Source organism: Parasteatoda tepidariorum, chromosome 1, assembly GCF_982258835.1.
Source record: "Parasteatoda tepidariorum strain Cologne lab strain chromosome 1, Ptep-v5.0, whole genome shotgun sequence".
Lineage (NCBI taxonomy): Eukaryota > Metazoa > Arthropoda > Arachnida > Araneae > Theridiidae > Parasteatoda > Parasteatoda tepidariorum.
In genome coordinates, this window is record NC_141755.1 from 70,255,038 (window position 1) to 70,281,762 (window position 26,725).

Sequence of the window (26,725 nt, forward strand, 5' to 3'; positions counted from 1 at the left end):
AAACGATTTTTACTGAACTTAAAAAATCTTTATTCAAAGCTAGAGAATTTCGCCAGCTATTAACAATGTTTCTGTGGTTACCATTGAAATTTAATATTATAATATTGCATTATATTTAGCCCACATTTTCATTAAGCTATATTAGCGCATAATTTGATATACATTTCTTTTTACTGACATATTTATTTGCAATCTTAAACAATTGGATTAAATTTAGAAAATTTAAGCGAAAGCTAGAATGTAATGGCTTTCAAATCACAACGATTTTTAACGAACGGCAGATAGGCACAGGTGACGTAACTCACGAACAAGCACGTGACTCCCCATTTCAGATGAAAACGGAGCTTTTGATAAAAAATAATTTATAATTAACATTCTTAGAAAAGTAATGAAATGTTTTCTGAGGGTTTTGAAATTCTGAATTCATCGAGATTTTAAAATAAAAAAAATTACTGTAATTGTCCATTAGGTATTTGAGAAAAGTGATTTAAGGCACTAAGCTGACATTGTGAAATACTGTCGTTCAATATCCGATGGAGACTTGAAGCTCACTCAGCTTCAGAATGATTGATAACTGCTCATTTGTAAGTCAATGCGATCTGTACATTGCTGATCACCATGCACCGTCAATTTCTCTAAACAAACATGGTACCTTTTTTTTCCCGAAGGATTTGGATTTCCTACGCTCAAGATTTTGAGGGTAGCCACAATCTGAGAAATATCGTCTTAATAGTTTAGTAAGGAGGACGGTCATAAGGTTGACCCCTAAATGTAAATTTTACTTTAATATACTTCACCATATCTTGAGAACTTTATAAGCGAAAGAAAAAATTTTACGCACAATTATAAAATACTGTTATCAAAAGGTAACTCCATTAAAAAAAAAATGTTAATAATTTATTATTTTATTTAATAATATTCGAGTAAATTTTGATTTTTATGGTATTGGCAATCGAAATGGGCTGCAGGTGGCGTATAGCGGAACTCTCTACCTATAGTAGCACTTCGAATGCTTTCCCCATTAACGTGTGGAGAGTCATAGAGGAAGGAAGTACGTTAGTTTCTTTCTTGATTTTCATATAGATTAAAATCTTTTAAGTTTAAAAACTATATGGAACTGAAAACTACATTAAACATAGTTCTAAAGAAAAGCATCACGGAAATTTTAAAAAATATTTTTATTAAATAAAAAGGGAAAATATCGTAGTACATTCCTGCACAACTGAAAAGAGGAGGAGAGGGAAGGGAGAAGGGCCAAAGGCATGAAACCAGTCTCTCTCCAGATGGCGTATTCGAGCGTTGCGATCGCCAATAAAACTTATACATCATTTTAAAAAATTTAAGTCCCACAGTGGACTGATCGTTAAGACACGGTTCCCAGCAGATCACCGAAGTCAAGCATCACTGGCTACGGTCAGTGTGCGGGTGGGTGACCACTTGCATCAGTCTGCGTAGGGACCGAGGGTGTGCGGTATTGGTCCTCGTTAAACTGTGCTACCGTAAAGTGCTCGACTTCGCGCGCAGGTCGTCGGGCTACCGAAGCGGGGGTGCCATCCCCTCCGCAGAAGATCAAAATTGTGATGGCATGTTTTCGGATCATCCTCCGGGATGTTTCCCAGACCGTCGCCAATAGCCCATTGTGCAGCTCTAGTGAGACGTAAAAATTAATAACAACAACAAAAAAAAATTTAATTCTTTATTGCAAAATTTGAACGAAAATTGACGCATCTTACGTTGCTATACAGACAATTGAAATATTGTCTCTTGTGTATTTTTCTCATGTAATAGAATGGCGCCAAACACGAATCAAAAAAGGGTAATATTAGCGATCGCAACACTCGAATACGCCATCTGGGGAGAGGCCGGTTTCATGCATTTAACCCTTCCCTCTCCTCCTCTTTTCAGTTGTATAGGAATGTACTACGATATTTTCCCTTTACTTAATATTTTTCCTTTTTATTTAATAAAAATATTTTTTAAAATTCCCATGATACATTTGTTTAGAACTATGCTTAATGTAGTTTTCAGATCCATATAGTTTTCCAACTTAAAAGATTTTAATTTATATGAAAATCAAAAGAGAAACTAACGTAGTATTTTTCTGCGAAAGCGCCGCTTCGTCGCAAGCGCCGCACCTCGATAAAAATGAAATTTTTTAAAACAAAAGTTATAGTAAGCGCCGCAATGGTGCTAAGCCGCGCATATCAGCATCCATTTAGAAGAGACCTTTAAATTACCATTTAGAGTATCTGTATAATAAAAAATAAAATTTTTTTATGCATTTCATAAAGTAAAGTTTTAATTTCTAAATTATAATAAAAAATTTCTTTTTCAGCAAAAAAAAAAGCAACAAAAAAAGTTTTCTCTTTCAGCAAAATAAAAAGAAAACAACAAAACTATAAAAAATAAAGTTGTTCTTACCAGTTGGCACCGCGCCAAAAAACAGAACAGCAAAAAAATATTTATATGTTCAGTAGCTGAATTAAGGCTGAACTGATTACAGAAATCCGTAAAACAATGTAATAAGAAAAATAAAATAAAAATTTATTAAAAGAAAGATTTTAAAATTTATTACCGTTAAGAATTTGGGGAAAAACTAATACTTAATAACGAAATAACTAATAATAACAAGAATAAGAAATAACTAAGCAGTCCCCAAAAAAATTCTGAAGGAATGAGCGAAGGGGAGATAAGTTTCCTTTTCACAATCTTTGAGGGTGGAATTTTAGTGGGTAGAATGATTCCCTCTCCTTCAATGGAAATAACCCAATGTGACTCAACTTAGAAAGAGAGAAGAAAATGTTTAAAAGAGAGGTGTACCCCACCTCCTCCATGTGTCATTTCTGTTGGAGCTGTTTAGGAGGAATCAATCAGTTATATTTTAAAGGGGTTGGGGAAAAGAAAAGGGTATGGGACCCCTAATCCAGCATCCCAAAATTCGGCACTTAATCTGATCTAATCTTTTTCGTTTTTTTTTTTAAGAAATTTATATTGATAAGACAAAAAAAAATCAGCTATTTTCTTTTTATTTTGAATTTTATTCTGTTAAAGTAACTTACTTTATTTTATCTTTTAAAAATAAAAAAGAAGCTTGAAGAAAAAATAAAATAATAAATCTGTATCAAAGGAAACATCTGTTTTTAAAGCAGCTTAAAATAAAGTGAGAAGTAAAAACACCTGCACTTCCAATGAACAAAATAAAGAAATGGAAGTTGGAAAAAACTGATCAATCAATCTTGACAGCTGTGCTTGTGCTTTACTGATTTGCCCCCAAATTTCCCTCCTCTCTTTGACCATAAATTGGCCACACCCAGTTGACATTGAAACTACCACGTGGACAATAAAATGAATTTATTCCTTTTGCGGTTTTTTATTCGATTCATTTTTTTTTTATTTTGCCGCTTTTTATTTTTTCTTGTTAATTGTTGCTTGCTTGTTTTTTTTTTTTTTTTTTTATCGTTATTAGCTTTTAGCTTGTTTTTTGTTGTTATTCATTGTTAGTTTCTTAGCATTAGTTGTTAAAAAAAAAATTTGTAGTTCCTTGCTAGCTTTTTTTTTTTTTCTTGCGAGGTAAGCGTCTTTTGTTAAAACAAAATGTTATCTAAAAGAAAAAACGAAAACTATGATCTCGCTCCAAAGAAGAAACGATTATTTCTTCTTCATAGGATTCTGATTATTTCTTCTTGATTATATTATATAGATTATTATTTTGATTAGTAAAATTTCTCTTAAGATAGGCCAGTTTTAAATTCACCCCATCATAATCTACGATCGAAACTTGACTAAATTTATTGGTTTTTCTGAAATTAACAGTGGAATTGAATTATAGTAATATTTGGGGGCCATATTGGAATTTCCGAAAGAGATCCGAAGTTCGGCATTTCGTCAGTCCCGTGAGTGTCGGATTTAGGGTCCTATTCTTCATTTTCTGTTCGCTTAAATTACAATTGCCAAGGCGCTAAATAGATTTCTATCTTGCGATTTTTCCTTAAGCTGGGGGTGGATACAAGATGCATACCTTTTAAATTTTCTCCTCATGCGATGTTTTTTTAAAATTATTATTTCGTTTATTTATTTTCTTACAGGCTGCTGCCGAAAGTTTGCTGAGAATTGGCGATGTTCTGCAGTAGATCGCGATATGGGCGAATATTTCGTCGACTTCGTTATTAATTTTTTTTAATAGTCTTTCTCTCAGAAAATTATTTCATCTTGAATAACTTTCCTTGTCAAATTTTTTTGCTACAAAAAAATATTTCGTCGGAAGCTCCGCTGCATCGAAAACGCCGCATGTAGGAAAAAAACAACTTTTTTTTCGATAGCGCCGCGGCTCTTCCGCCGAAAAATACGGTACTTCCTTCTTCTATGACTTTCCACACGCTAATGGGGAAAGCATGTGAAGAACTCTCTACCTATAGGTAGAGAGTTCTGCTCTACGCCACCTGCAGCCCATTTCGATCGCCAATATCAAAGATTTAACATTAATTTTTTCCTTATTTAACACGAAGTACTATTTTTGAGTTGCATCTATTTTGACGAAAACCGTTATAATTTTCAGACAATTGGTCCTATCGTATAGCGATTGGTCTTGTTCCACACAGAGCAAAAAAATTACAGAGGAAAATATACTTACATATTCAGATAGTTCCCGGAGAGCAATGTAAAGTATATACATAAGCACGTGTCAAAAGTAGTACTTTTTATTCATAAAAACTCTTTCAACTTTTGAACAATAGGTTTTTTTCAACTGTATATAGTCACATTTTATTCAGCGATAAAGTAATATATCGAAAAGTATGTCTCACTTGCTTGTCAAAAAGAAATTCTATTCTCCCCGTCAAATCATCCTCGTTTCCCACAAAAGGGATCAGCGTACAGAAGAGATTAAGAGAGTTTTCAGGTATGATTTAAAATAGCAATACCTTCAGTCGAAAAGTATCTTGAGTATTTATTGTTCGTAGAAATACCTTTTTTAGCTAAAATTATGTGAATGATTACTCACAGTGAAAGAAAATTATACAATGCAATATTTATTCATTTTAATAAATTTAAAGACAAAAACTATCTTGACGTATAATTGTTTATGCAAAGTGAAAATGTATCATAAGTACTAAATAGTAAAAATTACAGTCTTGGGGTATAAAAATTCTGAATTTAAAGAAAATCCTTTACTAAAAAATTTGAAATTTCTATTCAAATATAAACAAAATATATTTGAAATATAAAAAAATGAAGAATGTATTTATTAGACGATTCACTAGTTTAATATATGTTCAAGGGAAAGTGGGAGATTAGCGTATGGAAAAAACAATGATTGAACCCCTACTTACAGGTCGGTAGGCACGAATTTGGGAAACTTTAATTTCTTTTCATTGTCTGAAAGAAATAGAACTCTATTCAGTATTTCTGAATAGATAATTTAGGCCCAATCTTGGTAATATGCATCTAAATCATCCAGTCAAACATTATTTACATATTTACTCATCTGATTAAGAATGAAGAAATTAAATTAAGCTATCTTTTTTATTGCAGTGTTAAAATTGCGCCGAAAGTAAGACTTTTACTACTACTAACGCCACAAAAGATAAGAGACTGTGGAACTGCAGCACTTTCTGAACGATTTTGCTTTATTCGTGCATGAACCTTTACTTTAACAGAAATAAGCGGCTGTAACCATTTCACTTGTCAAGGTTTCTTAATACGGAGTGTCTATTGCACCGATTATCGGCGCAGTAAAATTCATTTTGCTATCTCACCGATCAAATTTTTAACCAATCATAGAGCGTATCTGTCCACGTGACTCTCCGATTTTTTTTTTTTCAAAAATAATTTAGCTCTGTTTATCGTAGTCAAGGTAGCTACAAATTTTGTAGCATCTTGATTTTCTTCATATGAAGAATAACAAATAGCCATTCATGAATTTGAAAAAGAAAAAAGGACAATCTTCTGGAAGAGAGAAGCGAAAACTTTACAAAATGCTTCAAAGAAATTTAAAAAATTTGATAAGGCTCCGCTGGAATTGAAATACACATGGTGGAAGAATTCATTAAAAAAAATGTACAGATAACAGTCGCCAATCCAAGTAAGTAAATTTTGTATTGTTTAATTAATTTTTAAAATGTGTTATTTAAAATGAATTATTTAAAATGTGTTAATTGATTAGCAACATCGTTCCTGATGTCACCATGTCAATAGTCACTATACACCTTGTAAAGAACAATTTAACACTCTTGTTTTATATGTTCTCTGACCTGCTATCTATTATTTTATATTGTGTCTGCAAGCCCTTATAGAGTTTAGTTTATACATTTTTTATACGTAGTTTGTTTTAAAAAAATTTTATTTTCCAGAACCTTTACTCAAAATTGTCCAGCTGCTGTCTCCAGATAAACAATTTTTGCAGATAAAATCAATGAATGAGGATCATGACCATGTCCTCTCCGAATGTTTGTTGCGTTCTTCGCCTAAAGAAAGCCTGATACCTGTTGAGCACCAAGAGAAAGTTCAAAAATATGTGAATCTCCAAGTGTCTATATTTCTGTTCCATTTCATATAGGTAAAAATTTTTCCTACATTTACTCTAATTATCTCCATTTTCTATCATAATATTGTTTGTATAGTTAAGAAATTATTTTGTTACTCAGAGTGATTTACACTGACTTACGTGTGAATATTATAATATCTATTTGAACTTATTGTTGTTGCTCAAACTGTTGTTAATGGAGATTTCTGTATCGTGATATGCGGCAGAGTAATCGCAAAGTCCAGGAAACTTCCGAGCAGTGACCCGCGAGAAACTAAAAGCAATGTCATAGAAAGGGACTGACTCGTAGGGTATAACTTGTAGTTACGCCTAGGCAATTATCTACATATATTTTTTAAAAAATTTTCAAGTTTAAAATCTGGCACCTTGGCAATTGTAGTTGCTTCGCCAGATCATAATACGTAATATCCCCTGTTTTTTTACCTTGCCATAATGTCAAATGTATTTTAGTTATATATAAGAGCATAGTAAATTTTCATATGCAGTCCTTGCTTTAAATTTTATGTATCCATAAAATATGGTTAGAAGCAAAGACACATAGAAAATTCAAATTCTGAATTTGTTTTTGGCCAAGTAAAATAAGTTTTGAGGCAAATTTCATGTTTGTGTTCTAAAAATAAATTCAATGAAATACTTGTAAGTAAAGCAAGTACATTGACTTTAGTTATGCAAACTGTTATAACAATATAATTTTTTTAATAATTTAATGCATGATCCTTATAATAGTATTATATTAGTAAACAATTTGTTTCCGATTGAGGAAGAATATATTCGGAGTGTTATTATCATAAATAGTGATTTTGTGCTGACATTTAATATAATTCATCTTTCTTTAAATATCTTTATTCACTTTAAATTATGACATAGTATTTTTTATGATAATGATCTTTTTTTTATAAGTTTTACTGTGTAAATATTTTTATTTAAATAGTATTGTAAAAGCTTAAAAATAGAAATAAATCCAAAAAGTTAATATAAAATGCATATAACAAAATTAAAAGGAGTTTAAATACCGCATCATCACCAACTCACTAATACATATACAGTGATACCTCGGGATACGAGTTTAATTCATTCCCTAACCTTGCTCGTATCTCAAAGCAATTTTGCCCATTGAAATGCCATTAATCCGTTCCGTCCCCAAAAATGCTACCCTCAATTGTTTTTGTTGTGTGTTTTTGAATAAGAAAAATGTACTTATAAATGACAAATACTATATAAAAACATAATAAAAGAGAATGTAAAGCAGAAAAAACTGCTTTTATAAAGTGTACATGCATATTTGTATTTTGGTTACTTAAATGCAACTTACACACAACTTAAATGCTACTATATGCTTAATTTTAGTCACTGCTTTTCTCTTCACTGGTCTTTGCTTTTTTAGCCAGATTTAAAAACTGTCCAAGGAGGTTTGTTTCTTCCTTTTCAGAATGCTGGAGAAATGAGTTAGGCAAGTCTCATTAAATAGCTCCGATGTACTACCAGTTTCAACTTTTTCAGGGTGTTTCTTTTCCACGAACTGTGAAATTCTCTTCCACATTCCCAAGAATTCTTTTATCTCATTTGTAGAGATAACCTCCTCCACCTCTGGTTCTTCCTCGAATACAATTTCTTGCAGTACGCCCGAATGCTCACCCATCACCAGGTCCATGGATTTTCTCAGAGGCACAATCTCCTCCTCCGCTGGCACTTCGAGTTCGAATCCTTCAAAGCTGCGGACTTCGCCGACAGCACAATTTTCGGCTGTAGACTTCGAGGCTCGGTGGGTGAACGGGAGCATTGTTGAGGGCGAGAAGGGCTTGCAAGGCCATTCCTCGTATCTCAAATAACTCGTATGTAAGGGCATTCGTATCTCAAGGTACCACTGTATTTGAATCTTTTTTATTGTTAAAGACACAATTTTTAACTCTAACATTATAAAATATAAATGCAACAATAATGTGAAAGGAACAAGTATATTAATCTTGCATTAAAACAATTTCAATTTGGTCAGATTTATTATTTTCCCTTCCTTAGCTTTTCTAACTGCACAATTTAGCAAATGAGATTACAATACACAATTTAGAAATTCTTTCTAAAATTAAAAAAAAATTTCCTTTTTTTTTGTTTTGTTTTGCATATTTAAAAAAAAAATCACTCATTAAATGGCCCAAAAATTAATTCAATTATTTATGCCGGGTTCCCATCGTCCTTAAAAACTACTTTATTTTTATTTTAGCAATTTTTATCTTCTGCAATGATTTCTTTTATCTAGCTTTTTTTTTTCTTAAAATATTGTATATTTTTAGGTTTAACGACAAAAGTTGTTGGTTTGAAGAGGAAGAAAGGTAATAGGCCCACTCCTTTTACAAGAAAAGCAGTTTTGGAGGGGAAAAAATATGCTTATGAACTGCTTTGTAGATGAAGAGACATTATCGAAGACCATAAATAAAGGCATTTTGAAGAAGAGGCTGCTATAGAATGTGGTATAGAGAAGGTTTCTTCTTGTATGGAATCATGTGTTGAAATTAATGAAGTGAAGCTGTTCTTTACTTCTGATGGGTGGCTATTGGTTAAAAATGTGATTTTACAAAATCGAGAATGATGACATGGGAATGTTATTCATGCAAACAAGATTGCGGTATGGTGATACTATTTTGTGCGACTCTTATTCGCAGTGGTATCACTATTCCTGTGTCGGCCCTCTGCAGCCTCCAGAGCAAAAGTATTGTTCAAAATCTAAACTTTTTAGACTTTTTTTTTAGCTTATTTTGATTTTCTTCCTGTGAGATATATTTTGAATAGATATTTGTCATGTGTAAGCCAATTTTGAATAAATATTTGTCATGTGTAAGCCAATTTTGAATAAATATTTGTCATGTGTAAGCCAACTTTATATTTTTTTTTAATTCTGAAACAAACTTTATTTCTTAATTAGTAATTTTTATTGCTTTTTTTTTTTTAAAAAAATATTTGTTTAACCATTGTCAAATTTCAAGTAAATGTCCACATAAAAACTCATCATTTACCTTTCATTATTAATTTCTGATGGACTTCAATGACATAAATTTTCCCACCAAGTTGTTAAATAATTAAGTTTCTAGGTATAGGTGTTACCTATTTTGAGAGAATAGTACTTTACTTTCAATAAATTTGCATTCAGTATGTTCCTTTTAACTGTAATTTATGTAGTATATGTTTCTTTCAACTTTGTGATTGCTTGCTTCTAATCCTAATTGTATAAATTTATATTTAGTTTTTTAAATCTGCTACATTTTTGTCCAATAAAAGTTTAGTTTCTTCCTGCATTTGTGTTTGATGAAATTTTAATAATATACAAGGTTTTGTATTTATAGAAATGTTTCGAGAATAAATTTTTAAAAAATCTACTCCTTTCTTTCCTACACTTAATCTTTAAATATTGATTATAAAATTCCTATTTATCAACTTCCTCTGTTTTATGAAGATTTTACTTTGAAAATTATCTTTTATATTTGATTCTTAATTTAAATAAGTGGAACTTAAAAAATTTTAACCTCCACAACATATGTATAATATCAAACATATATAGTACCAAACATGGTATTACTTTGATACAGGCACTGAAAAAATTAAATCGTATTTAATTAATTTTAAATCTTAAATGACAATACAAATAAATCTGAGTTACTTAAGATTCCAGCAGTTTATCTTCACACAATTTTATTTTTTAACTTATTTTTGTGTCTACTCCAGGTTAGTGAAAGGACATTTTATACTATGTCCCAGGTTCAAAAAAACAAGTGCTTTAAATTTCTCAAGAAACACGTAACTTTGAAGATGTTTAGTTTTTTGCACATCAGACACAGATCTATAGCAATTCAGTTGAAATTTGAGACTTCTACCCGTAAGGCAGAAAAAATTCTAAGTTTATTTACAATAATTCTCTTAAGTGGTATTGTGACAAATTTAGCTTTCAGTGGTCCAAAAGTAATCGTAACTTGTTTTGTCAATAAGCAAGGCTGATTACGCTCTGGAAAAATCCCGAATTTTTCGCTAACAGTGATCCTAAGATCGAAGGTTCAGACGTTTCAAAAAATCTTTGATCACAGAAGTTTCTGGAAATCAAATTTTCAAAGGCGAAACTTAAAAACACAGTTTATTTTATTTGTTTGTAAGGGAGAGCCAGATACTTTATAAGCTTATATTCCTGATAAATATTTATTTTTTATTAGTAAATGGTTATTATAATCATAAACTCAAGAAAAACATACAGTAAAACCTTTTTTTGTGCGTTGGATAGGGACCGCATAAAAGAAATCATACAAAAAAAATTATAAGTTATTACGTATAACAAACAACCTTGTACGATATAGTACCTGAAGAAAAAAAATTATGCGGTGCTTAGAGACTGCATAAAAAAAGTTGGACTTAAAAAAAATACATCAATGATTTATGAGAGAATGCTTTCAATTAAATTAGACCTAAAGAAATTTTAAAAATAATTAATTCTTCATTGTCCATGTACATGGAGAAGTTTTCAAATTATGCGTTAAATAGTTTGCTGCTACTCGTCGTAAGCAAAACGCGCATCTTCTGAAATGGTTAACAATAGCTTGAAGATAGGATTTCAATTGATTTGTTTCTTAGTACCATAAAATCGGTGATCAGTTTTATGACGACGGTCGACTGGTCAATTGCTTGTAAACCTCATGAAGTGTAACTTTAAACACCAAATTGTATCTCAAAAATTTCAGAGTGACCCTCGTATGTACGTAACTGACTCTGCCTTATCAAGAGATTGTTTAAAATAAATGAACAGAGCATCGCGAAGTCCAGATATATCGTTGTCAAGGAAAGACCACGTAATCAGAGTTCGTCCACAACATGTATATGTACATTGATAGGAAAAATTAAACTGGCGCTAACGCCGCTAAGATTCATATACCGCATAAAAATAAATCGCACAAAACCAAAATCGCATAAATAAGGACCGCACAGAAACAGGATTTACTGTATTTGTAAATTTTAATTACTTCTCCTGGTCATCATAGGTATGTATAAAATTTTAAATATATTCTAAGTAAACTAAGAAATATTGAAAAAAAAGGAAAAATCTGAAATAGACTAAAATTATGGAAGAAAAAAAACTTAACGCTTTTTTTTTTTTGCATCCTGACTGAATTAGGAAGTAATATGACCCTTCATCCATTAGTTACATATGTAGTTTTAGTTTAACACAAAAGAGAAATTCTTGGAAATTGATCATGATCCGATCTAACTGTACAAACAAGTACGCTTTTAAAACATTGCCCCTGTCCCTGAAACTGATATGCCTTCAACCATCAAGATTAGAAGCAAAGCTATTTTAAACTGAAAATATTTTGCCATAGTAAAAACGAATTGACTATCCTTTAATGGCAGAAAGGGATGTTTGTCCTGAAATGTATCGTAACATACATTCCATTCGTTTTTCAGCCTGGAATGTACAATGCGCAACAAAAGGAAAAAAACAACGAACTGGACCACCCTGAATAACTTTTGATTTGATGATAAGATGTCTAGGACTTGCAAGTCTGTACTAAAATTAGGACATTTGAGGTCACCATGGTGACCTCAAATGTGCTAATTTTAGTACAGACGATATTTTAAGTGCCAAAATTAAATAGAAATCGCACTTTCTTCCAATAAGCATACCATTTTTGACGGATTTGGATTTCTAGACCCCAAAATATACGGGTAGCAGCAGTCCATGAAATATGGCGGTCAAGAAAGTGCTCCAAAGTTTGGACCTCTTAATGTTAATTTTACTTTACGCATTGTGTTACATCAAAATTTTTTAAGCGAATCGAAGAAAATTTTCACACACTTATAAAATTCATTTATCCGAAAATAATTTTTAGTAAACTTTCATTATTTTTTATTATTTTATTCAATTTTGGTAAAAAAAAACTTTTGAAAAGTTATCAAGTTTTTTTGCATCAGTTTTTAAATAATATAATTTTACATGGCAAAATACAAAATTTGAGCGAAATCAGTCGAATAGTCTCTTAGAAATTGAATTTCAAAAGGGCTAGATATTTAAACTTCGATCTCTCAGGAACTATTCGATCGATTTCGCTCAAATTTTGTCTTGTAAAATTATAATTTTTAAAATGGGTGCAAAGAATTGTATACCTACTTTTAAAAAGTTTTTCAACCATTATTGAATAAAATAATGAAAGTTCACTAAAAATTAATTTTTTGCATAGAATTATCTAATTTGCTTTAAAAGTTCTCGAGATGTAGCGAAATACACAAAATAGTAAGATTTACATTAACTTCTCCTGGTTATAAATTGTTGCCGCTTCCACCTATATTTAGGGGGTTCGTAAATCTGTCTGTAGCCTTCCAAAAATGGTATATGTTTATTCAGAGAAAGTACTTTTTTTTTTTGTCTGACTTCTTCGTAACTTAAAATATCGTCGACTCTTATTAATTAGCATATTTGTGGTCACCCATCTCTTGAACCATTAAGATTGAGCCTTAAGCGTGAAGGTCTCTGATCATTAGATCAAAAGTTATTTAGAGTGCCCTTAAGGATAAATTGAGGTATTTTTCAAAGGTAAAAATGAAATTAATATTTAAATATGTCATTAGGTTGAAAAGGGTTCAAATGAATATCTCAAAATTTACCTCAAATATACCTCCAGAGGTATATCTAACAACCTGAGGTGTTTCATCTTACATTTGAGGAGAGGTAGATATTTACTACTTTAAGGTGTTTCTTTTTCAACCTTAGGTTATTACTTATCAACCTGAAATATAATTCTTTACACCTAGCTATGGAACTATTTGTTCAACAACCTTAGGTGCTTCATTTTAACACTTCAAGTTATTCTGGAGCTGCCTAAAGTGTATTTTTTGACAATTGTAAAGGTAATATTTCATTAACGTGAAGTGTTCGCTGCTCTACTCATTACAGATATATAACAAGAAAACTGACTAGAGCCTAAAATAGCTATTTTTAACGCAAGTAAGTAAGAATGTTGGGCCCAAGCATTATAAATGTGAATGCACACTTTAAATATTGCCAATGATTTCCCCATCATTTTAAATTTAAAAACATTAATCTGAAGACAAAATGTTGAGTGTAGATATAGATTCCTAAAACACGGTTTCAAAGTATCTGTCTTTGGATGGAGCTCCCACTCTGCATTTTTGCATTATAAAACCAAGTGAGAGGTTTTCTTGGACGATGGGTTGGATTTTGTCATTGGAATCCGTCATTCACTAAGAATTTTGGAATTAAATGACTAAGCAAAATTAATTACTTTTGATAGTTAAATAAGACAAAAATTAAATTTTTTTTGCCATTAAATCCTCGTTATTGGATACATAATTTATTGAAAAAAGTTATTTAATCTTCATTTAATTTATAAGTCAACCACCGAAAATAAATTACATAAAATATATTTGATCAATATGAAGTTAATAACATTAATAATTTATAAGGCAAAATGTTTTCTCTCGCAGTCCCAACAATTCTCTACAAAAATAAATAACTATTAATATTAATATATTATGTTCAAATGCTAGATGTATTATAAAAAGCTGTATCGCAAAACATATTTTCATATATTTTAATGGTATACCATTAATTCCTCTGTCACTTTATGTAGTGTATAATTATTATTATAAAAACAGTTGAATTTAAATTATAATTATGAAATATTATTATTAAAAAATATTTTTCAACCAGACAATTAAGTTTAATATAATTTATTTAAATAACCGTAATAGCTATCGCCCCTAAAACTGTCTCAAAAAATTTATAAATTAAAAGAAAAATAATAATTTTGAAAATTTTGGTACCCTTTGAAATAAATGATAAATAAAAAATAGATATACTTCACCAGAAAAAAAAGTAGGAAAAGACACCTTTATTTGTACTTTAGTAAAAACTTTATTTAAATTATTAATTAAAATATAAATGAGTCGAAAGAAACAATTAATATATTTAAATAAATCCAATATAATGTTAATAAATAATTTAGTTTTTAAAAATTCTATGAAAAATTTTATACGCTTTAAGGAAAAAAGAAATAATGTTCTTTTATTTTTAAATTTTTTGTTGTTGGTGAAACAATGACAACCCATCAAACAATGACAACCCATTACCAATTTCACATACACAGGTAGAAAAGCATAACTTATAGCCTTGGCCAAAGCTTATAGCTATTGTACCGATGAATTAGTTTCTGTAAAGTGGCGCTGTTGTCAGCGTCGGCGCGATAGCTCTGAGGCTATCTTACCGATAGTCGGTGTAATAGACACTGCCTAACAATATTTATAGTGAAAGTTATACTCAAAATAATGACTCAATGGCAGACAGTATAAATCACCTGAATGGGCAGTCTCCAATCTGTGCCAATGAAATGCCTCCTTCTAGTGTTATATCTAATGAAAGTTTTATTCATAAGAATGCCTTAATGGGACTTTGTTTTTCTGCGCAAAAAGAGGAGAAACCTTACTGCTGTGGTATATGTAACCAGACTTTTAGGCAAAAAAATTCTTTACAAAGACATTGTTCTGCAGTTCATGAAAAAATAAAACCTTTCTCTTGCAATGATTGTAATCAAAGTTTTTCAGAGAAGCGTAATTTAACAAAACATTGTCAAAGTGTCCACGTTGAAGGAAAAAAAGAAAGGCCTTTCTCTTGTGATATATGCAATAAGAGTTTTTCACAAAAATGGCATTTGACTTCACACAGTATTATTCATACTAACGACAAACCTTTTTCTTGTGACATTTGCAATAAATCTTTTTCACATAAAAGGAATTTAATTGCTCACAGACTTCTCCACACAGGGGAAAAACCTTACTCTTGTGAAATATGTACCAAAAGCTTTTCACAGAAAAAGAATTTAAATAATCACAAACTTCTTCATACTGGAGAAAAACCTTATTCTTGTGATATATGTAATAAGAGTTTCTCACAATTGACACATTTAAATTCTCACAAATTTCATCATACTGGAGAAAAACCTCATACCTGTGAAATATGTAATAAGAGTTTTTCACATTTGACAAATTTAAATGCTCATAAACTTCTTCATACTGGAGTAAAACCTTATTCTTGTGAAATATGTAATAAAAGTTTTTCACACAAAAGTAATTTAAATGCTCATGTACGTTTTCATAGTGGAGAGAAGCCTCATTTTTGTGAAATATGTAAAAAGTGTTTTACAACAAAATCAAATTTAACTGCTCACATACTTCGTCATAAGGAAAAAAAACTTATGTCTGAGACATATAGTAAAAATGATTTTTAGAAACAAATAATTTAAGTACTAATTGTAAATATTATAAAATTTATTTTATTAATATATGCTTGAGTTATGATCATTCTAAATAATTTCCCTTGCGTCTTATGTAATATTTATCTTCAGGAAAATAAATTTTATGTTATTGTTATGTCTTATTCTTGAATAAAAAAGAAACTATTATGCTTTTCACTTGCAAAGTTTATCTTAATTACCTCCCTGTATTTAAAGGGGACAAAATTATCCCCTTTCAACTTTTATCCTAAATTCAAGCACCGTAATAACACAATTGTAAAAATTGTGCATTTGCAGATATTTTAATTATCACTAATCTTAATGCATATTTCTAGAATCTTTGTTAAAAAAGTGTACTTATTTGTAAGGAAAAAGAACAAAATTTATTAAGATTTACTAAAAAAGGCAGATTAAAAAAATATATATATCTTAACCAGTTTGTTACCCCGAAAAAAAACTTACAGATTTTTAATACTCAACTTTGACCTCTCATTTTCATCTGGAAGTCACACTGATTTTGATATTTATTGCAATTCTTAAGGTGTATTTTTTCTTCTTTTTATGTGGAATTTGAAAACATATATTAAGGGCAATCCTTTTACAGAATGCACAATGTATCATTTCATTATTCAAAAGGTAATATTTTAAAACAAATTCAAACTTTGTCTCAAACAACAGTTAATAAACTTCAAAATTCAGAATAGTCTGCTTTTTGATATAAAAAGCTACTGTGCAGAAAATAGATATATAAGATAAAATCTGAATTTTCTTTTCCTGAATCAAGTTGATAAGGAAAGATGTTTTTTTTTTCAAGGGATACAAATAGTTGTATTTCATAATTCCTATTTCTACTCATTTTGGAATCTGTTATTAAGAAAGCTTATTAAATAAACAGTCTGATTAATGAATATTGTTCGTGATAAGTAGGAATGTGCAAAAGAACTTTTATTGTATTTAATTATTTTTATTATGGTTAAAATTTCAAACCTAGAGCAAGATTTGGTTTGGTAATTAATATATTTCACATAACAATGAAAGGTATGATAATAAAAAAAAACTTTTAAGTTAAAATTAGCTAATTTTTTTACAAGTAAAAATAAAGAAAGCTTATTTATTTTTACTTTCTACAAACAATAAATGCAACAAAAAAATTGGGAATAGGATTTTACACTTTGCTTGAAACACACATTCCAGCATTCCTTCCAATTTCTTAAATGTAATCTATTATACGTGGAAGTCAATTTGAATATCAAAATTTTGCTTATTTTATTTGTCTTTTTTGTTTCTAAAACTATAAAAAGAAAGGGAAAAGGTAATTTTAAAGCTCATCTATTACAAATATAAATTTTTACATGACCTACAAAACATAGCAATTAAAAAATTACCATGCCATTTAATTCTTTTAATGTGTGTAATACAGGTTTTTCTCAAACTAATTATTCAAATACAAAATTACTGTAAAACCAAAATATTTTGATTTATCTTGTATTTTCTGCAATCTTTCTTTTCTAGAGAAGGAATTTTATTATGTGTCTTTTTCTGAAAAAGGAAACTGTTATCTGTTTACCTTTTCCCATGCTGGACCTTTTGCTTAAGTGCAGGGATCACCCACGTGTTCACTGCTCTTAATATTTTTAAAACCCTTATAAATGTGCCACATATAAATCTAGGATACATTGTGTGCCATAGATTTATATTCAACAAATGTACTATACAGCTTTAACAAATCACTATTAAAGTAGCTCTAATCACTATAAAACCGACAAAACCTATTTAATTGTCTGAAAAAAGAGTATTAAAAACACAATAACTTGTTTTCCGCAGTTCAAATACCTATCAGTTTGGGGAAGGAGTTGTTACTCTCAGCTTAAATGCTCTCACCCTACACTAAAAATCTTCATACGAATTTCAAATGTTTTTATTGGTCAGAAAATGGGATACAATACTGCTAAGTTGATAAACTGCTGAGTACATTTGATCATTTTCCATTCCTTATCTCAAATATTCATGTTGAAATTTGCAAATAACAATTATTTCAGGTTGTCTAAACATGAAGTACTGTACTAAGTTAAGTTGCTGTAGTTGTAGTTCATTTACATCTCACTAGAGCTGCACAATGGACTATTGACGACGATCTGGGAAACATCCCTGAGGATGATCCGAAGACTTGCCATGACAATGTTGATCCTCTGCAGAGGGGATGGCACCCCGGTTCGGTAGCCCGACGACCTGCACGCGAAGTCGAGCACTTTACGGTAGCATAGTTTAACGAGGACCAATACCGCTCACCCTCGGTCACCATGCAGACTGATCCAGGTGGTCACCCACCCGCACACTGACCGCAGCCAGTGATACTTGACTTCGGTGATTTAGTTACGAATATAAGTTAAAAATTGCGAAATTGGGCTATAATTAAGTCCAATTGCGTAGTGTCGGGAACCTCCAATAATTTTCCGAAATTTTTTAAATCCAAAAAGGCTATTTTTTAATTTAAAAGTATTAAAAAAATTAACAGTATAAATATACTTTTGCAAAATTTCATGATTATCACTTTTATATCAGCAGTATCTCAAAAACTTTGATTTCTGAAATTTGAAATAGCCAGTTTATAACAAAGCCCTCCAGGTATCAGAGCCGTAAATTATTCGATGGGCTCTTGGAGTTTCTTAAATATCAGTTGACCATAGTTTAGAAAACAAAAATAATAACTAATTGAAATATATTTTAGTTTGTTTAATATTTTTTGTTATCTAATATCATTTAATAATATAATAAATATTTCATGGGTTATTTTTCGAAATACGAGAAATTTATTTTTCATCATTAGGAAATTTTTTTAGTAGTGTTGAAAAACATTAAGATTTTTTATGACTCTAAGGATTACAAGTCTTGATAAATTTATGCAGATTTTGTAATCTAAAATTTATTTTCAGTATGTTTCTTGAAACAAAACATATTTCGTGCTTATAACGCGTATTTGAGATTTTCTTTTTAATTGCTTGAGAAGGTTATCATGCTTGACAATATATATTTTCAACGTAACCTATTTAAGAAATCTATAAAAACAATTGATTTTTTTTTTATTATTACAATTTACTTCTTAAATTTATTATCACTCAAATGTATTTGGATGCACCGATATTTGAGAACTCTATGTTAAAGACACTTAAGTTTTCAAGTCACTTCATTTTTAATTTGATCCAAAGCAAAGTATTAATTGGAAATTTTTCTTTAAGCACTGCGTGAAGCTCAGTGTTATTTATATTCTTTTACTCAAAATAATTTCATTTGTTTAATATTTAGCTTTGTTTCAACTTAGTGAATTTAAAAGGTACAGTAATAAAACTTGAGGAAACAATTGGTAAAAAATACCAATTTAATTAATGTGGACACTGGATATCAAATTTTAATAAAGTTTCGACAGCTCAATGCTTTAATCACAAAACTACTGCGAATAATTAGTCTTATAGTTTAAAAAATTACATATTAAATTACTCCTAAATTTTTTAAATCGAAAATCATAAATATTTATTATTAATTTTTTTGTATTTGTTTAAACCAGACATGTTTAAGCATACAGCGAAGAAAAAAAAAGAGAAACAGAAAAATTTACCTAAATTAATGGCACGAACCGTTATAATGATTAATAAAATTTTTAATAATGAAAGAAAACCTTATCTACAATTATAATTTATACAGTTTGAATGCAAATGAAATAACCCAGCATTAAAAATGTTAAATTACTCATTTTTCTTGAAGTTTTAAAGCATAGAAACAAACACTAATTTGGCAAATACAATTCAATTGCTCGTTCAATTTTTTAGTGTGAAGATCAACACTAACTGTAAAAGTTGGAGTATTTTATGTATGGAAGAACAGCCCAAAGATTTCTACGGAAGAAAGAAGGAACACAAAATTTATAATTATCTATTTATTGCTTTGATTTTTTTTTTGTCAAAAAATGCCGGAAAACGAACAGCCAGGAAACGTGGTGAATGAAGGAGCTTTAGTTAACATTCAACCTTCACAAATTTCTCACGTAGCAATTAAACCACCTCCGCTTTGGAAAAACAATCTCGTGTTATAGTTTGCACAGTTAGAATCGCAATTTTCAATCTCTCGAATTTCTGCCGACGCTACCAAATTTCATCACGTTGTAGCGGTTATTGAATCTGATATACTTAACTCTGTTCAGGATTTACTTTTAAACCCTCCTGCTGTAGATAAATATACAGCTTTAAAAAATTGCTTAATTAGTATTTTTTCAGCCAGCTAAACTGTTCCCGTTCCCCTAGGGGTACGCGTACCGCACTTAAGTGTGGTACGCGTACTGAACATAATTGAAATAATGCAAATTTTGTTTTAGTATAATATCTTCATATTTAAGGAACTTAAATAGAAATAATGCCTTATAAAATTTTCATGTGATCAAATACTAAAATCTTGTAAAATTATAAATATATTATAAATCAATTCAAATTTTATTTTTTGAAGAGATGAAAACGAAATCTTTGCTTTTTTGGGCAGTAATCAACTAAAAATAAATCTGTTTCCTCAAAACTTCAAGATATTTTTCTGTTAACTATTTAAAAAAAAAAAAAAAGCTCTTTCCGACCAGAGCTAACACAAAAACGAAGAATAGCTTCAATTTTTATTTCATTCTTTTTTATCTTCTCAGATTGGTTGCTTAGCAACGGAGTATTTCTCCCTTGTCTACCACGCGGCCAGAATATGGTTACATTTAATTTCTAATTCTGCTATGGCGAACGATAATTCTTGGCCTATCTTTCTGGGACGAAGCCAAATATATAAAACTTCCCAGCACCCTAAATTTCGATCCAATAACTACTGGTGAACCCTCTCTACTTTTGTGGGTCAAGAATCCAAATATATATATATGAGAAAGTGCATTTATGAGCTTGCATAAAACATTTATTAATAAATGTTTTGTGCCGCATAATTAATAAGCATGTTTGAAATCATCTCTAGAAATTATTACGACTGACACTTAGTACACAAAAATCAAACCATTTGAAGGAAAGTTATTCAGGGTGGTATCTTATTGTTTTTTTTAGCTCACTGTATATTCTCATACAACTGCGAAGAGGAAAAGGGACGGAGAGACGGTCAAAACATGGAATCGGTCTTCTCCCCAGGTGGCATATTCAAGCGTTGCGATCGCAAATGACTCGCTAGAGATCGCAGATGAGTTTCAATATATATTTGTGTTTAAAATGGTTCTTGAGATGAGCAGACGTAGGTTATTAAAAACGGATCCAATGAAAATACAAACAAAGCAGAAGATACCTAACCTGACCAGTCCACTTCATTTGAAAGTTAAAAGGAGTTAGCCATAATTAATTACTTAATAAATCCAGGATAACTCATGATTAAAATTTACTTCGTTTGTGGTAAATATATTTCTTGCCTGTCATACTTCGCAATCGTTTGTCTTACTTCTGTTTACATTTGTTGGATAACTTCTTGCAACATCTAGACTACAACTTAAATCGTAATTTTTATTTAGATACTACAATGAAACCTCTGTATGTTGATCCATAATAATTTGACTACTTGTTTAAATGGACCATTTTATTATAGTCACATTAATGGTCATCTTACGCAGTTTTCAGTGTACTGTTGTTAGGCTGTTATATTGTAAAAAGAATATAACTGTTAACATTCTGTTAAAAAGAATGTAAACTAGTAAAATCTGAAAGAAACTATTTTTATTATTTTTTTGTAAAAATAATCCGCATTCTTTATAAAACATTAATAAAATTAAACCATTCAGGATTTATGCAGTAAAATTAATAATTTATTTAAATATTTAATTTTCAGTTATATTATTATCAATCTTTATAACTAATTCAAATCTCTGCTGAAACTTTTTAATAGAAAACACTTAAAGTTTTTAAAAGGGCTATATTTTTTATTTTTCATCCTATTCTGCAAAAAAAAAAAAAAAAAGTCGAAGTAATTTAAGTTAGGACTAAATGGTAACCATTTTGTTATCTTTATAAAAGACAAAATGTTTTTAGTTATACTTTTTTGTTAGTTTTGCTTTACATGAGGAAATTGAATTTTTGTAAAGTGAGATACTTATTTTGCATAATTCATTATCTATTGTTAAAAAAATATAAGGATTTAACATTCTATACTTAACATAACTATGTTTATTTTCTTTGAAAAGGTTTTATTTATTTAAAAAAAGAAGAAAAAAAAGAGATTAAATAGTAAAAAAAAACTATTAGAGTTGAAAAACTTTTTTCTTCAGTTAAATTATATAAATATCTTATGATTAGCAATATTGGAAGAAAACTTAATTCCTAATCCTAGTTATAAAATTTTCTAAAATTTTTCCACCTGTTCCACTTTGCTTCATAAACACAATATCAGCAGAAAAATAAGCCAGAAGTTTGCTAAATCTCCTTAGGTTTGAGGAAGTTTATCATTCTGAAGCAACTATGCAACTTTTGAGACAGTTCTAAGATTTTTTTGTAAAATAATCTTTATGTTTAATGAAAAGATTTTTATAATTATACCATTTAAAATAAATTTATGAAATAGAACAAATTAGGATTAAAAAAAAAAAAAAGACTGGTGTATGTTTAAACCAGAAATTATGCTAAATGATTTTTCTTTTTACTTCATTGCATTTTCTTGCTATTTGAAAATGTGAAGAAAAACAATTTCTCGAATGCGATTATCTAGTTTTTTCTAGTAAAAAATCTTATCAAATCAAGTTATTTAACCATATTGTTTTCCCTGTGTTATAATAAGTTGTTTTTGACAAATAATTTTTTACTGGATTAGTTTTATTTTGTTCATATTAAAAGCACACATTTCTTTCTTTTTAGGTTACAATTGTAAATACAATTTTGCTACATGGACTGAGGAAATTGCTGAATAAGAACCAGAATCAGCTTCTGAATTAGCACATCACTTAACATCGATTTATAAAAATTTGAGGAATGCAACTTTTTATTATTCTTCATCTTTTAAATAATAATTTGATTTGTTGACTTTTTCCTGCAATCTTACCCAAGCTAACAAAGTTGCTTTAAAGATATTTGATTTTTCTTAGTCTTTCTTATTTGATTTGTCTAATTCTTTTTATCTCATAATTCATTTTTTTTTCTTAGTCTTTCTTATTTGATTTGTCTAATTCTTTTTATCTCATAATTCATTTTAAGTTTTTTATATATAGCTTTCCATGTACGTATGTTAGTTGTTTCGCATTTGGACATTTAATTTGACTTTTAAAACTATGTCAGATTTTTTAGCCTGTTCTATTACTAAAAATTATTCATCTTATATTACTGTTGTAAAGTATACTAAAATGTATTAACTTAATTTAAAATTATATATTTTATATCACTGTTGTCTGGAAATTATGCTATAAGTTTGCCTCATAAAATGTTAGTCTTATGATAATAAGCTTTTTCTTCTCTTTCAACTAAATGCCCCAGATACTTGGTTGAAATAAACATTTAAAAAAATGTCAATTATTACTGCAGATGTCTCAGAAAGCCTTGATCAGAATATAATGAAATCCTATCCATGCAATTTGTGTAGTAGAAACTTCTCAAGTGAGGATCTTTTATCTAAACATTACTCTGTTCATACTAAAGAGAAACCTTATTCCTGTGATGTATGTAATAAATGTTTCTCACAAAAAAGTAGTTTAAATAATCATAATGTTGTTCATTATCGAGAGAAACTTTTTACTTGTGGTGTATGTAATAAAGGCTTTGTGCAAGAGAGTAGATTAAATGCTCATGTTAAAAGACTTCATAGATTGGATAATACCAATGAAGAACCTTATTTTATAGAAAAATGCAATGGAAGTTTTTCACTGGAAAAAAGTATCTTTACCCAACAGCTCCCTCATACGAAGGAAAAACCTTTTTCTTGCGAGAAATGTGACAAAAGCTTTTATAGAAAGAGTCATTTAAAAGTTCATATGCTTTTTCATACTGGTGAAAGACCTTTTTCTTGTGACATTTGTAATAAGGGTTTTTCCCGGAAAGGTCATTTAATAACTCATAATAGTGTTCATACTGGAGAAAAACCTTTTTCCTGTGAGATATGCGGTAAAAAGTTTTCCAGAAAGAGTAATTTAATCACTCATGTAAATATTCATACTGGAGAAAAGCCTTTTTCTTGTGACCTGTGTCCAAAAAGTTTTACACAGTTGGGAAACTTGAAACTTCATAGACTCATTCATACTAACAAAAAACCATATTCTTGTGATATCTGTAACAAGCGTTTTTCAAAGAAACAAACTTTATTTTCACACATTCTTCTTCATACAAAGAAAAACACTGAGTCTTGTGACATGAGTACTGAGAGCTTCTCGCAAATGGAGAATGTTCAACAAATTAGTCAATTAGATAACTCTCATATTGTTCATATAAATGGAGATAATTATTCTCCTGATCCTAATACTGGAGTTTATAATTATTCACATAATATGAATACTGAAGAAGATTTTTACTTTTCTGATATAGATTCTGGTGAAGATATAAATGATGAGTGAAAAATTTATTCTTAATTTTTTTCCATACAAATGAAAAATAAATTGTTAATAATTATAAACCTTGTGTAAAATATAATGATAAATGTTTTTGCTATGTTGAGAGTGGCCACAAAATGGGTTGGGTAATTTTATCAATCAGGAGAAAATCCGGGAATTTAACAACAAGGGAAATAAAGTAACTTGAACTTGTAGCACCTGAAAGTCTTATTTTTTTTTTCCAAAGAAATCGGTTTTGTAATAATTTTTTTAAAAAAAATAATTTTTTATTTTTAACTCTAATAGCAATTGCAAGTGTATTGTAATCTATCTGGGTGTGTAGCCAAAGTTACAAAAAATAAGCACTGTTTAAGCACTCAAAAAATATTTTAAAGTGATTTATTTTTAAAAAATATCATAATTAGGATACACTAATAAAACTATTTTCTTTCTATTGCTGAAAGTTCTTATACATATATATAAATAAAAAAAATAGCAAAGTGATTACCGAAGACTTTAGATGATCATGATAAAATGACTCTATTCTGAAAAAAAAAAATTTTTTTTCATTATATTAGCCACCATAAAAACAATTTATGCACTATTTTAAATATATTTAGCATTGAGTTGCTCACCCTATTTTTTTAATTAATAATTACTTTATTTAGTTACATAAAAAAGTGAATTTTAATTCAAAATTATAATTAGTTTAACTATTATTTATAAAATAAAAGTTATATCAAGTGATTTAAAAAATTTTATTTATAAAAGCATATTCAACAAAAGATTAACAAGATTAATATAATTGATCATAGTGAATTTATAAAGATCTGTAAAAAATTGAGCAAATTAAGAAAACTTTAATAAATTCATATTACTAATGTAACTCAATGAATTTTATGAACTATTAAATTTTTATTGAAATTTGCTACTTGGTTAAGTATTTCTTTAATGAAATGATTAAAAAAACTTTCATTAATTTTAAAATGTAAATAATAAGTATTGAAACTAAACATTTTTGTCAGGAGTAAATTATTATATGGTCCCAACACTCATAATATTTAACAAATATATTATGTGAATCTTTTATTTCAATTATTTTTAAATTAAATCATTGAGAGATGAATTATGGTTTTTTGGAATAAAAAAACCTGAATTATATAAAATTTTTTGCTGTATTTCAAATTAAGAAAGCTCCTCACTTCATATTTTTGCTAAAAATCTTTCCTCTAAATATTGAATTTTTTAATAAAAGAACTTACTGAAAATTTGCACTGAAAAATTTTAAAGTAATACAGTATATAAAAGCAATAAGCATACAAAATTAGGCACTTTCCAAAACACCTACAATACCTTTTCAAAAGCACCCACAAGAGCTTTTTAAAACAAAAATCGAAAATGAGCACTTTTTTAAAATGCTACGCACGCTTTTTAAGAATCAGACACAACTAAAAAAAAAAATTTCATTTATGCTCAGTTACAAAAATCAAGAAAATTTAATTCTTGAAAAACCAATGAATTTTTTTACTGTGTTTGTGGTCATCCTGCTTATATTATCTCTCTGGCTTTCTTTATACTGCAGAATTTTTTTTATAGGTTAGTCAATGTTTTGTTAATCATTCTTTTTTTAAATATTGGTAAAAACAAACTTATTGGTAGCCTTGCTAGTGCTGTAAATAACATATATTTTTGTCTCATGCTTTGTATATCATTGTTGGAGGATTTGATTTCATAATTTATTGGTAAATAAGAATTTTTTCCACAAATAATTTATCTTATTAATAGTCTTGGTAAGGCTTTGAAAAACTTATATTTCTTGCATGATTTACACTGTAGATTTTGGAATCTGCATAGCTTATGACTAGGGACAAGATTTGTTTTATCTTTAGTTCATATTCCACAATTCTTTTTTATTTTAAAGGTTTTTTCATCAAACTACGAAGTCCTATATCTGGATGTCTGTTTACTGGAAACCTCTATTTTCCAGATACTTTTTTACAATCAAAATAAAAAAAACCTCATTTCCTTCTTCAAAAAAAAAAAAAAGTGTTTTTTCCCCCCTCTACTTTTGCAATTTGTTAAAGAAGATATTAATAAAAAATTCTTTTTCTTCTATTCTGATGCATGGATATTTAATCTGCTTTAATCACTAAAAGAATTGTTAAAAAGATTATAAGTGTTGTTCATAATATGTTGTTATGCACTAAAAGAATAATATGTTATTGAATAATATATGTTAAAGAATAATATGTTGTTGCACTAAAAGAATTGTTAAAAAGATGAGAGCAGTTAAAGAAAATCAAACTTGGGTGAGAAGAATAAACTATAGTTAGTCCATGGAGGGAGCTTATCTCGCCACAAAGTATGAGGCCATCTGCTGCTATAGAA

The 26,725-nt window shown here is 29.2% G+C and overlaps 2 protein-coding genes and 1 long non-coding RNA gene across 3 annotated transcripts in view; all 3 read left to right on the forward strand.

Annotated features, from left to right (window-relative positions):
• Positions 1-24,504, forward strand: part of LOC139424800 (uncharacterized) — a 32,880-nt gene extending 8,376 nt beyond the window's left edge. The window contains exon 2 of the mRNA XM_087156719.1: positions 23,311-24,504. Coding sequence (XP_087012845.1) covers positions 23,311-24,361 — 1,051 coding nt within the window. The 3' untranslated portion in view covers positions 24,362-24,504. The remainder of the gene's footprint in view (positions 1-23,310) is intronic.
• Positions 5,796-9,828, forward strand: LOC147816501 (uncharacterized). Its single transcript, XR_015434794.1, has 3 exons — positions 5,796-6,079; positions 6,348-6,553; positions 8,830-9,828. It is a non-coding gene; the product is annotated as an uncharacterized LOC147816501 (long non-coding RNA).
• On the forward strand, positions 14,781-15,955 carry LOC107453241 (uncharacterized). The gene has a single exon (XM_087166202.1). The coding sequence runs from the start codon at positions 14,863-14,865 to the stop codon at positions 15,811-15,813; it is 951 nt and encodes a 316-aa protein (XP_087022328.1). The 5' UTR covers positions 14,781-14,862; the 3' UTR covers positions 15,814-15,955.
• Positions 24,505-26,725: the final 2,221 nt, after the last annotated feature.